The sequence below is a fragment of the Citrus clementina genome, unplaced genomic scaffold (genome assembly GCF_000493195.1).
Source record: "Citrus clementina cultivar Clemenules unplaced genomic scaffold, Citrus_clementina_v1.0 scaffold_1, whole genome shotgun sequence".
Lineage (NCBI taxonomy): Eukaryota > Viridiplantae > Streptophyta > Magnoliopsida > Sapindales > Rutaceae > Citrus > Citrus x clementina.
Window position 1 is genome coordinate 8,054,837 of NW_006263303.1, and position 12,700 is coordinate 8,067,536.

At 29.6% G+C, this 12,700-nt stretch overlaps 1 protein-coding gene across 1 annotated transcript; it reads left to right on the plus strand.

The window, feature by feature from the left end:
- The first annotated feature begins 8,389 nt into the window (after positions 1–8,389).
- On the plus strand, positions 8,390–11,063 carry LOC18056143 (putative dual specificity protein phosphatase DSP8). Its single transcript, XM_024192396.1, has 6 exons — positions 8,390–8,797; positions 8,921–9,043; positions 9,204–9,297; positions 9,389–9,471; positions 9,597–9,686; positions 10,281–11,063. The coding sequence occupies exons 1-6, from the start codon at positions 8,600–8,602 to the stop codon at positions 10,542–10,544; spliced, it is 852 nt and encodes a 283-aa protein (XP_024048164.1). The 5' UTR covers positions 8,390–8,599; the 3' UTR covers positions 10,545–11,063.
- Positions 11,064–12,700: the final 1,637 nt, after the last annotated feature.

A 12,700-nucleotide genomic window follows, 5' to 3' on the forward strand; every position in this document is an offset into this window, starting at 1 on the left:
AATTGAGCTTGTTCTCTCTTTCACGGTTCATTAGTGTTTCTTGAGTCCTCAGGGTTTGCATATTGATTTGCTTTTTTTTTTTTTTCCATTCTTCTAGATGCGTAGGAGTTCCCTAATGTTAGGATTTAGTTTTACTCTTTGTTAGTTTGCTTTTGATTGTTGTTTTTAGGTTTTATGTTTCGTTTGATGATCTATAAGTAGGATTCCTTCCTAACCCCCACCATTACCGTGGTCTTCACTTGAAAAAAAAAAAAAAAAACTTTGAGCACATTTTTTATTATAATGCCAGTAACTTGTAATATAAATTATATAAATACTTTCTTTTCCAAAAGAAAATATTATATATGTGTGTTCTAGTAGCATTGTAGCAAATACAAATTGAATTTGGCTAAATGCTTGAAATCCAACATTAAAAAAAGTCCAAGGACAGCATCTAGAGAAATGAGAAATTTTAAAATACATAAGAGATAATATAACTAATTAATGAATGTATGACATATATAATTAAATTTTATATAACCATCAATTATCTAATGATTCTTTAAAATAAAATACACATACGTTATAACTCTATTTGTTTATCCTAAGATTGATACAATACCTAAGACATTCTAAAATTGTCCCATAGAAACAGGGGAACAACATCCCATGTTCCCCGAACTCAATGATGATGAGGAATGGACGGTACAGAAACAGAGTCCATCATTGGCGACAGAGAAAAAGCCCATGTGAAAATGGAACGAATAAAGGCAAACGGATGCTACTTTGAACATTCAATTGGATGGCAGCTAGCTTTGCTTTATGCCTTATTTACGAAAAAAGATGCACAATCTGAATCATAATAATGTGAATAAAGAAAACAGAATTAGAGATATATTGATTCCAGTAATCAAATGCAGCTGCCACACTATAAGTGGCTGCCGATTGCTGGGCCGCAGTAAGTAGTTGCAATTTTAAAGCTTGGCCACATGAAATTATAATGCCCCACTACTGAATATAATGAAAGTTAAACGAGCCTGCCCGAATTAGGTGAGGATTTAATATTATTATTCAATTTCCACAAGAGATTTTAATTATTAGTGAAGTTACCCTACCAACTTTTGAGTGACTGCAAAATTTTCTTTGACTGCAAGATCAATTAGCTTGCAGGTGGGTTCATGATCACTTGTCCATGATAACTTATTTAACCCTCCTTCATCCAAAATAATAATAATAAGGAACAAGAACACTTATATCCTTAAGATTTGAATAAATATTTATGTAAATTTTAATTTTTTTAATTGGACATTAAAATTTCTTTTTAATTATGATATCTTATGACTTTATTAACTCAAAACAATCGACTCTAATTTTTGAAACGTAATATTAAAATAAATGTAACAATATGTATATTTTAATATTTAAAAATTTTAATACTTTACAATCTTATATTATATTAAACTAAATTTTATAATAAATAGAAACATAATATTAAAATAAGTATGTAAAAATTTAAAATCTATTTAACATAAAGATTTATTTAAAATCTTATAATTAACATAAACATATTATAAAAGTAAATACAATAATTTACATTTTAAAAATATTTTATATATTAAAAAATTCAAATATTATTAGTCTATTAGATAAATTAAACTATTTAAATTATATTTGTATTTACTAAAATTTTTTAAAGTTTAGTTATTTTAGTTACTATCTACAAATGATATTATAGTCAAAAGAGTTCCTCGTTTTCCTTATTGAAGATTTTAGAAGTATACATGATTATTTTCTCAAATTTTGAGAGTGTAATTGTCCTTTTTCCTCCAAATAATAGTAATAATAATAATCAATAATAGGGTGAGGCTATTGAACCTTCCAAATTCATTTTTACAACTATTTCAAAAAATAAATTTATTATTAAAAATTTTAAAATGTCAAAATTACCTTCACTAATGTCTTTCTCTCTCTATCTTACAATTACATATTCTCTCTTTTTACTCTATATTTCGCAAAATACTCAATTTTACTCTCTTTTGAATTCATTTTTTTGGCTTTTATTAGTTCATGCTTTCTATATATGTAAGAATTTTTTTCCTTGATATTCATTAACTTTTGTGTTAGGAAAAAAATTAATTTTATAATATTCATTAACTTTTATGGCTAATAAATATTTATTGATGTTTATTTTTAAATGATGTGTTTTGTTTCTCTTAATTAGTGATACTAATTATTTACAACTAAAAGAATATATCCGAATGAATTAATGAGAATTATTGAAATTGAAAAAAGAAAGAGAAGAAATGATTAATTAAATAATTATTTAAAGATTATTTAGTTAGTAAAATTCTTAAACACAAAGAAAAAACTGGTATGTTTAAACAGTCTCACTCATAATAATAATAATAACAAAAGAAAAAAAAAAAGAAATTTTTCAAAAACGAATATTCACGGATGCTAATATAGGAAAATTTCAGATTTTCGAAAAAATGAAATTTGCTAAATTTCGTCGGAAATATTTATAATAAAATAAGTCATTTATGGAAAAGAAAATTATTGGATTGCGTTGGTTATCTCCCACTATTCTTCCAGTCGGGATCCCTCGTGAGCATCAGGTAGGCCGAGCCAACCCATGTTTCTAAAATCCCTTTTTTAAATGCGTTTCCAGAATTTGGCGAAGAGTAAAATTTATTGAGAAATTATCAATTTTGGGGCCCATAATGGTTTGAAAACACGCGTACATGTACGATAATTTTGTGCATTAAATAATAAAAGGCTACTTTCAACTACCACTACTACTACTACTACTAATAATAATAATAATAATAATAATAATAATAAAAGGCTTACAAGTTTTCAAATTATTTTTGATTTAAAGTATAAAAATTTAATCTTTACAAGCCGGGGAAGAAGCCAGAAATTTACTCTATGGTAGGCAATTTCTAAAAAATAATAATCAACACATAAGTTATACCTTTCATTCATAATATATATGTTTATATTGACATCATTTACAATTGTCCATTGGGTATTTTCATGAGTTGATAATGTTGTTCAATAATTTCAGGAGAAAACTATGGTGCAACTGTAGTACCGTGTTACAGTTGCATCCGGTCATTAAATTTTAATGAATCTTACCCATTTAAGTGGATTCAATAACTGAATACAACTGTAATATAATACCACAATTACACCATAACCGAACCCATAATTTCATTACCAAATTATACGAAATGGCTTTCCCAATATATATAGGATTTAAGGGCCATTGGGCTTTTAATTTGAAGCTATTGAGTTGCTCATTTAATTTTGAAGGGCAAAAGGTCCAACAATAAAATCAAAGGACAGATATAATAAAGATTACAGGGGCAAGACTTGAACATAAAATAAAAAACTAAGTATTTTTTTTTTTAATCAAGTGGGGGCCGGCAACTGACTCCCATTGCACCATCCTATTATTATTGTTTTATTGAAAAGAGTTTTATCCTTTTTTTTTTTAGGTAAATGCTATGTTACATATACATTCAACAATAACCACACAAATTGTATGGGCTCATTATTTATGTGGTTGTTGTTGAATGTGTATGTTACATTAATTGTAATATAGGGGCTCCCTTTTTTTAACACTAATATTAATTTTAAGGTTGAGAGATCGAGTCTCTCCAATGACATTAAGAGTTTATTATTATGTTGACTTTAGTTATATTAGACTTCAATGTATATGTTATGTTGATTGTGTATTTTGTTGAGATCAGTTGTATTAGACTTTGATTGTATTTCATATAATATTAAAGCAAATACTAATATGTATTGTTACAATAAAAAAAATATTGATATTAGCAATCAAATATCTACTGATGAGAATACCCTAAATCAAATCTATAATGCACAATCTAAATTTTTATCCTCATTAATATTTAAAATATATGTGTTCCACCCACAAGAAAAATTTATCTACACCCACTTATACAATGGGAGGAGGAAATGTTAAGTACCCTTTACATTTCTTTGTCTGTATGTTAAATTCCTTATACAGTAATGATTCCTTTTTCTACCATGTAAACATTGAGTAACTATTATCGAATCATATTTAATAATGTCACAATTATTTTTTTTATATTTTCAGCTAGGATTAATGTCACTATTAAAAGGTCGTGAAATTAGAATTCTGGCTCGACGGGGGGTCATAACATGCAAATAACAAAGGACACACATTTGTGATAAATTCATGAAAGAGTGCAACAAAGCTGCACATTCAATCAATGATGCGTCGTGTGGGGATGAGAGCTACTTGCCTTATTTTGTCAAGAGCAAATCTTGTCAACTAAGCAAATGCACGTGACACACTTTAATTAATTAGTACGTTCTGGTTTACAAAGGACAAAGAGGCAGGAACCAACCCAATCCGTTTGTAGTGGAAACGACGCATCGCTTAAGTTAATCACTGTCTTACGAGTGGGGCCCCTTTTTTAAGTTGTAAGAAAAATAATATTACTCGCTATACCAACATTTAACTTTCAATTATACTTATTTATTAAATAATAGTTAAGTAATTTTATAAATTATGAAATTTATCATTTAATAAATGAATGACGTGTAATATTAAGATTCAAGTTAGGATTTAACTATTGAGATCCCTAATATTATTGAAAAGAAAAATATAAATTCTATTTTTAGCATATAGTAATGATAGGAGCCGTAATTCTTTAATGCATATTTGTTTATTAGATAATAGATTTAATAATTTTATAAGTTATGAAAATTTCCATCTAATAAATGAATAATATATAGTAATTACAATTTAAGTTTAGATTGAGAATTAAATACTAGTATTTCTAATATTATTATATCAAAACATATTAAGAATACAAAGATATAGAGCAAGATTGGATCAAACCAGGTAAAGCCCACAAAACTAGGTACATCCATGCGGACTTGAGTTTTCAAACAATGGGGCGGTTAGGTAAAGACCCGTTTGAGATTGCTTTTAGAAACTTAAAAGTGATTTAAAAAAGTTAAAAGTTAATTTTGATATTTAGTAAATCATCACCCATCCTACAATAAGTTTTGAAAAGCAAGAAAGGAATGACTTTTTTAAAATCTAATTTTGAGAATCACTTTTATCTTTAATATAATTCTATATATATCCTCATATATATTATAAAAATCTAAAATTTTCCTTATTAATTAGGAAATGAAATCAACCACTCAACATTTGGCCCAATGGCCAGGACCCTGCACTTACAATTGTGAGGGCAGTGGTTCGAGCTCCCACGACGCATGTATGGACTTATTTTCTTCCTTAATTATGATATATAATTAAGTGAAGACCGTCTTTTCTCTTTCGAAATATGAGTGGAGTATACATCTCTCCAATATTTGAGAGGTGAATTAATGTAAATTAATCCCAATAATTATCCGATAGTAAATATTAGTTGTAAATCTCATATAATATGAGTTGTAATATGAACATTAATCTCATGCAATTCAAAAAAAAAAAGAAATGAAATCAATAACTTTAGAGAGATTATTAATATTACTAATTACATTGAGATAAAAAAAAATAAAAGTAACATTATAAAATATTTAGATTAGTTATTAATTATTATATATCTACACAAAAAATATATATTTTATATACATGTAATGTGTAAATAAATTTTATTTAATATTATGTCCAAATCAGTCATTTACATTCTTACAATAGTTTAACAGTAAGACTTAACAAATACATATGACTACTTTTACAACTCATGGTATTTCTAAAAATAAAAATTTCCAAAGCTATAATTGTTTCTTTTCACAATTGATTATTTCTATAATACAATTAACAACAATTATTTTAAAAGGGACAACATTACCAAACTAGCCCTAAAATAGAACAAATGAAATTTTAATTGATTAATTTGATATATTGGGCACGTACGAGACGAATTTGTAAGTTGTGAAGACATTCTTAATCCTCTTTACAAGTTATTAAAGTTTATTAATAATGTATCAGTTGAGTTGGTTGACACTTGATACCTTCTTTTCTTATTCATTAGGTGGACGTATTTAGTTTCTCCTAAATACGAGAGTATTTTACATAATAATAATAATTATAACAATAATATGGGTCTCCTTAAATTATATTTAATGCAACTTTCAATCAAATAAAATTCATCTACTGGCCCACTAGGCCCACAATTTTATTGCTTGTTTTTATACTAAAAAACCTGATTGTAAGTCATAATAAATATAACATAGGAACACCCTAATAATGAACCACTTGGGCTAAGTCCAAGTGGCTGGGAAGTAGTTTGAGCTTCCGTGGACGTATTGCAGGGGTTTAATTTAAATTTTTTTTCTTGGAGTTCCAGAGCTTGAGTGAAAGCAGTATTTCTCTCAGAATAAGAGTTGGGCATTCCTCGAATATTTGAGAAGGTTAAAAAATTTGAGCGGTGGTCATATCAGAATTGATATAAACTGGTTTCAATAATTTATATGGTGTAAATATCACGAGTAATAGTTCTTCTAAAAAAAAAAAAGAAACACCCTAATAATGTCTTTTAATGTTGTACGTATATACATCAATTATTTTTATCACGTTGAGGACATTAATTAGAAGATTCTTGACTGGAAAAAGGATAAAAGTGTTAACTAATTTGAAGGTCTATTAATTCAATATTGGGTAAACCCCCTATTTTAGTTTGCAAAAATTATTTAGCAGCACATTTTTTTATTATTTATTTCATGCATTTACTGAAATGGTTTTTGTCAATTGCCAATTCTGGAATGTAGATAAAATGGCTCAATATATCAAAAATTTAAACATACTAATATTGAACGTATGTTATTTTATTTCCTTTTTATTACTCTCACGGCCAATAATTACAGGAAACTTGAATCATCCATAAAAGAGGCATCAATCGATTAAATTGAAACCCTATTTGGGATTGTTGCGCTATTACAATTGGATTGAGATCCTCTCCTGATTTAATCACTCCTGATTTTTTATAAATATTGTGCCACTTGTGTTTGAATATTAGTGAATGAATAAGATTTTACTACTTTTTTCTTTTTCATTTATTAACCACTAATTATATTAATAACACTTGCTCAAATAAATATCAGATCAGAAGAGGATCCCGATCCATTACAATCAGGCTGCTTATAAATGAAAACTACTCTCTAACTATTCGTCTCTCAATATTAATAAAACAATTGGTTATCTTATTTCTCAATTAAAAACTTTAAAAAAAAACAAATAGCCGAAGTATTTTTTTAAAATTTTTTTTTGAAACATAATATTTGTTTTCTAACCAATTGAATGGGAAAGGCATTTTGTCAAACGTTCATCCCAACAACTTTTTTATTTTTCCACTAATTTCAAATTGGTCACGCTCTCCACTCTCGTCACTCAAGAGTAGTTTTACATTTACAAATTTTGTTGTCTCCAAAAATGCAAGCATCAGACATCAGCAGACTTTCATTTTCAGCAGTAAAGGGAAATTAAAATATATATATATATATATAATTTATTTATTTATTTTATTTTGAATTTTACAGTATATAGTTCCTCACAAAATAAATGAAACTCAAATATGCTTCCCTTAATTCAATACGAATACTATTGTATGAGACTTAATATACCTCCCTGAAACTAAAAGTAACACCTAAACACTTAATATTTTTTTGATGTATCAAAATTGAAGTCTAACAAAAAATTTGTAACTAAACAAATTAAAAAAAAAAAAACACAACCAAACTAAAAAGACACTCAAATATTTGATCTCAATATAAATTTAATCATGTTATTTCTAAATTGTCAAAGTTTGGACATTATTTTCTAATAATACTCATACTATAAGATATAATATGCATTACCCAAAATATTGTAGTCACAACTCATAGATATATATATGGTGAATGTTTTATTCCTATTTTCTGCAAATTCAGAAGAATAATGGGTAGCCACTCAAGACTTTTGGCGTTCAAGTCCTTATATTAAAATATGATAATCAATTCCTCTCTCAATTAAAGAATAATTGAGTGTATGTAATTTTTTCTTTAACAAAATATAAATGGAGTAGATATTTCTTAAATATAATAAGAATAAAAAATTTGGATAGCATTTTTTAGTAGTTGTTTGGTTATAAACATCAAACAACTAATAATTGTGTTATTGTACTATCAATAGAAAAAAAGGTCAAAAAATAACGTGGCCGGTGGCCCATCAAAAATAATAATAATAATAATGAACAATGAGGATTTATAAGTAGCCGTGGGCCTCGCTACCAGCCAATCACCCCGGAGGAAATTAGGATTATTTTAAAGTTTTGACTGTTAATTTCCCAAAATTCTCCGCAATCTATTCTATATCCTTTCGGTCTCGCACGCACACACACACTCTTTCTCTCTCTCTCTCTCTCTCTCTCTCTCTCTCTCTCTCAGAGACTCTGACCCTACAATTCTACTCTCTCACTCTCCCCCAGATTTTATCCAAATTTCCATTCTTGGTCCCAACAATTTCTCTTTTTTATCCAGACCCGCATCTCCTAATTTAGCAGAGTTTTCTCTATTCCGTAAAATTTAGGCTCAGCGGAATCAGAGAAGAGTCTGAAGGCCCAGTGTTGGTGAGATGAAGATCGAGGAGCTGGACGACGTGGAGCATGATCGAAACGACGACGGTTGCCGTACGACGCAGATAGTGAAGGCTGACGCTAAGAGAGCGTTGGTCGGGGCGGGTGCTCGGATCCTCTTCTACCCGACCCTTTTGTATAATGTATTTCGTAACAAAATCCAAGCTGAGTTCAGATGGTGGGACGAAGTCGATCAGGTTTATTTTACTTTCATTTTTATTTTTTCTGGGCTTTTTTTTTATTTTTTTAAATTTTGTGATCTATTATATAACCCAGTAGTCAATTTCTTTTTTTTTTTTTCCTTTCATTTGGTTACCCAGTTTCTTCTACTTGGCGCGGTGCCGTTTCCTAAGGACGTTCCACGGTTGAAGCAACTTGGGGTCGGTGGAGTCATCACTCTCAATGAACCCTATGAAACTCTGGTTCCATCTTCCTTGTATCATGTGGGTAAATTTTTTTTTTTTTTGTTTTGTAGTTCTTGTTTGATGCTTTATGAATATCAAAAGATACAACTTATTTGATTAGTAATTGTCATATGAGTGTAGCTGTTTTGATTTCTATCTAACAAACTGAAGGGCCGATTTCTCTTTTATGGTTTTACAAGCCCATGGGATCGACCACTTAGTGATTCCCACAAGAGATTATCTCTTTGCTCCTTCTTTTGTTGATATTAGGAGAGCTGTGGACTTCATTCATAGTGAGTATATCAGTTATTTCTGTGGTCCTTTTGAACTCTTATGTATTCTCGTTGATTTTAGTTTGAAATTTGTCATCTTTTTTGGCTAAAGGTAATTCATGTGCTGGTAAAACGACTTATGTTCACTGTAAAGCTGGCCGCGGAAGGAGCACAACCATTGTGCTATGCTATTTGGTAAGGTTATTAAGCTCTTTTGGTAATTTCTATTTTTATGTTTAGTGGATGATAAGAGATCTGACAATTAAATTTGAGCTGGCTCATTTGTTTATTGTTGGATTGGTTGATTTTACCTTGTGCAGGTAGAGTACAAGCACATGGCACCGGCTGCAGCCCTGGAATATGTGAGGTGTAGAAGGCCTCGAGTGTTACTGGCTCCCTCACAGTGGAAGGTAAGAAACAGGTTTTCTTATGCTTTACTACTTAAATGAAAGGGAGATGTGAGTTTATTGTCAGAAAGTTCTCATCTTCTTGGATAGCTAACACTTATTATAGTAGTTTAGGCGCTTTATTTACTCGCAAAAATTATTTTAATGGAAAATGTGAAGTGTAACCTTTCACATTGTACCATCCTTATTGTCTTGTGTTTGTTTTCTCACTAAATGAAACGTAGAGGCCAGTGTAAGGTACCTTTTCCTGGATATAAAACATTCATTTTTGGTACTTTAAGTGCCGCAGTTTCTCTTTGATTTTACCCTCTGCACTTGGGGCTGGGAGATATTTACATTCTGTGGTTTAAAATAATAAGCAATTCACTTTAGAAATATTAATTTTAGTACTTGATACTTATTTTCTCCTGTGGATCAAGCTGATATCTCCATCTCAAAGTCGGTCAATAAGCTCATAAGCTTCTATTCCCCTGCAAATGAAGATGATTTTACCGTTTGAAAAATGTGCAACTGTTTTTCTTGGCAATGGTTCTAGGATTTATCTAATTGGGTAATGTTCAATCTTAATGCTTGCCTTTGTGTGATTCTGATAACCAGGCAGTTCAGGAATTCAGCCAGAGAAAACTGGCTATTACAGCTCCCTATTCTCCATCGGTTGATGCAGTGCTAATAACAAAAGCAGATCTTGAAGGATATCATGGCACCTGTGATGATACTACTAGTAAAGCGCTGGCAGTTGTACCCAGAATTGTGAGTACGAGGCCCATGATGGCCAGGCTGTCGTGCCTCTTTGCTTCTTTGAAAGTTTCTGGTGTTTGTGGACCAGTTACGGGACGGCTTCCAGAGGCACGTGCCTGCTAAACCACTCTCTTCAACAAGATGTTATGAAGCAGTTGTTTGTACAGAAACACATTATGAAATAAGTTCAGAAGTCAGATCTTTTCCAGTGTTCCGACAATGTCATGCTTCAGGCAAAGGAAAAATGAGAAGAATTAGAGTTCTTCAATGTTGTGTATATCTACACACTACACTCTATACACTTCGTCATTCAACCGGTATATATTACTGCAAATAATACTTTTCGCAATTGTAATTGTGATTGAAGTAGTCATCCTTCCGGTGGTAATTTTTTTTTTCCTTCCCCGTTCCTCGTCTATGTTGTTTCTTGAACCAAAGCAAGATTTTGTCATCCTGACGTATCATAAATTCCATAATGCGATGGAAATCAGAGACTTCCTTAGAGGAGAGCCTTTATAAAAGGACTTGTGTGGGTTGGTGTACCACTTCAGCATGTCAAGCCCTGCTGTCATTCGACAGGTTTGATGGGTTCAATGACATGGGTCCTAGGCGTGGCAAAATTTCACGCGTTTAATTAACCCGATACGAATTCACACGATAAAAACAATTGTTGAGCTGATTTTTATTGGATCGTTAAGGGTTCAACTCACTAAAACCCAGTCCATAATAAGTTGGGTTTTGATTTAAGTAGGCCTAGCAAAATTTCATACAACGTAAGAGCACTATATGAACCCACCGATAAAAACTGTTGAATCGGCCTGTATCACGTCGAGTGGTTAATGAGTCAACCCATTAATGGCGTGCTTACTTATTAAAAATAAGAATGTGAATTAAGGAATAAAAATTAATAATTTGTATATTTATTTAAATGAGAGCTGGAATGAGAATTAAAGTGGTGCTCATCACTTAAAACTGGAAATAATTACTAGTGCTCTCATTCCAGTAGGGGAGTTAAGAATAAGAATTTTATTCCCTAAAGTGATCATATTACCGCTACTTAAATTTTAAAATTTTCATTTTATCATTATTTATTTCTTTTTTTATTTTATTATTATTGTTATTATTAGTTGTAGTAGTAGCAGCAGCAATAACAACAACATCAATAATAATAAGAATTAATTATAATAATTAATAATTATAATAGTAATTACCATTATCAAAATTATTATTATTATTAACAATAACATAAGAATAATAATAAATAATGAAAATAATGAACTAATGTTAGTTTAGTAACTTGTAATAATTCATTCAAATTCCAAGATAAAGTAAACACATCAATGACAATACAATTCATTCCGATTATGATTTCCACAACTAAAGTAAACAATTTATTTCGATTCCCATTCTCCATTCCAATTCCAGCCCATTCCAATTCCATTCCATTCTGATTGCAACCCATTCCAATTATTGATTATTAAATGCATCATAAAACCAATTCGATAAGAGTTTGAATTTAAGCATTAAAACCCATCTCACCCAACCTAATATCAATTAATATTAATAGTTTAAATTAAATTATAAAATTTTTAAAAAGGTAAATTAAAATTGTTAATATTATATGAAAAGATAGTTTTAAATTAACTAATTATAATATTAGCACAAATCCTAAAATCTCTACGTGTTTATTATAAATTTAGAGCCATTATTGACTAATTGTAGGATTTTTTCAGGTAATACAAATTTCTTTGTATAATTTTTTTTTTTGTTTAGACTTTTAATCATTCACATTGATGCCTAGAACTAAATTATTGATTATTTGTGGACTTTATTATTAGATCAAGTTGAACATGAAGAATATTCAAATTTTGTTTCGTTTGATATTATATTTTTAAAAATCATGTTTTAAAAATTATTACATGTTTTAAAATAAACTAAAGATTTCGGGTAGTATGATAATATTGACGAATGAGTGCGGGTTTATATATTCTAATCCAAATAAGTCAAAGGATGGGTTTGGGTATATATGGTTGGGAAATTATCATTTTTATATCCTTAGTTTACTCCATTATCAAAACTACTACAACACTTTGAAAGTGTATCAATCGTCCACTCTAAGTTGACAAAATGTATCATCTGACCACCAAACCGTTAGTTGCCGTTTAAGTATGATGACTTTAGAAGGGTAATTTGGTCTTTTCATATGATACAAGTGATAATTTAAGGGTATACAAGTGATAAAAAGAGAATTTAAGGGTATACAAGTGATAATTTTCAAG

Excerpts from the sequence above, each read along its gene's own strand:
- LOC18056143 (XM_024192396.1), top strand. The coding sequence starts at position 8,600 with ATGAAGATCGAGGAGCTGGACGACGTGGAGCATGATCGAAACGACGAC. Across the intron at positions 9,044-9,203 it reads TTCCATCTTCCTTGTATCAT|GCCCATGGGATCGACCACTT; the intron begins GTGGGTAAATTT and ends ATGGTTTTACAA. Across the intron at positions 9,472-9,596 it reads CCATTGTGCTATGCTATTTG|GTAGAGTACAAGCACATGGC; the intron begins GTAAGGTTATTA and ends TACCTTGTGCAG.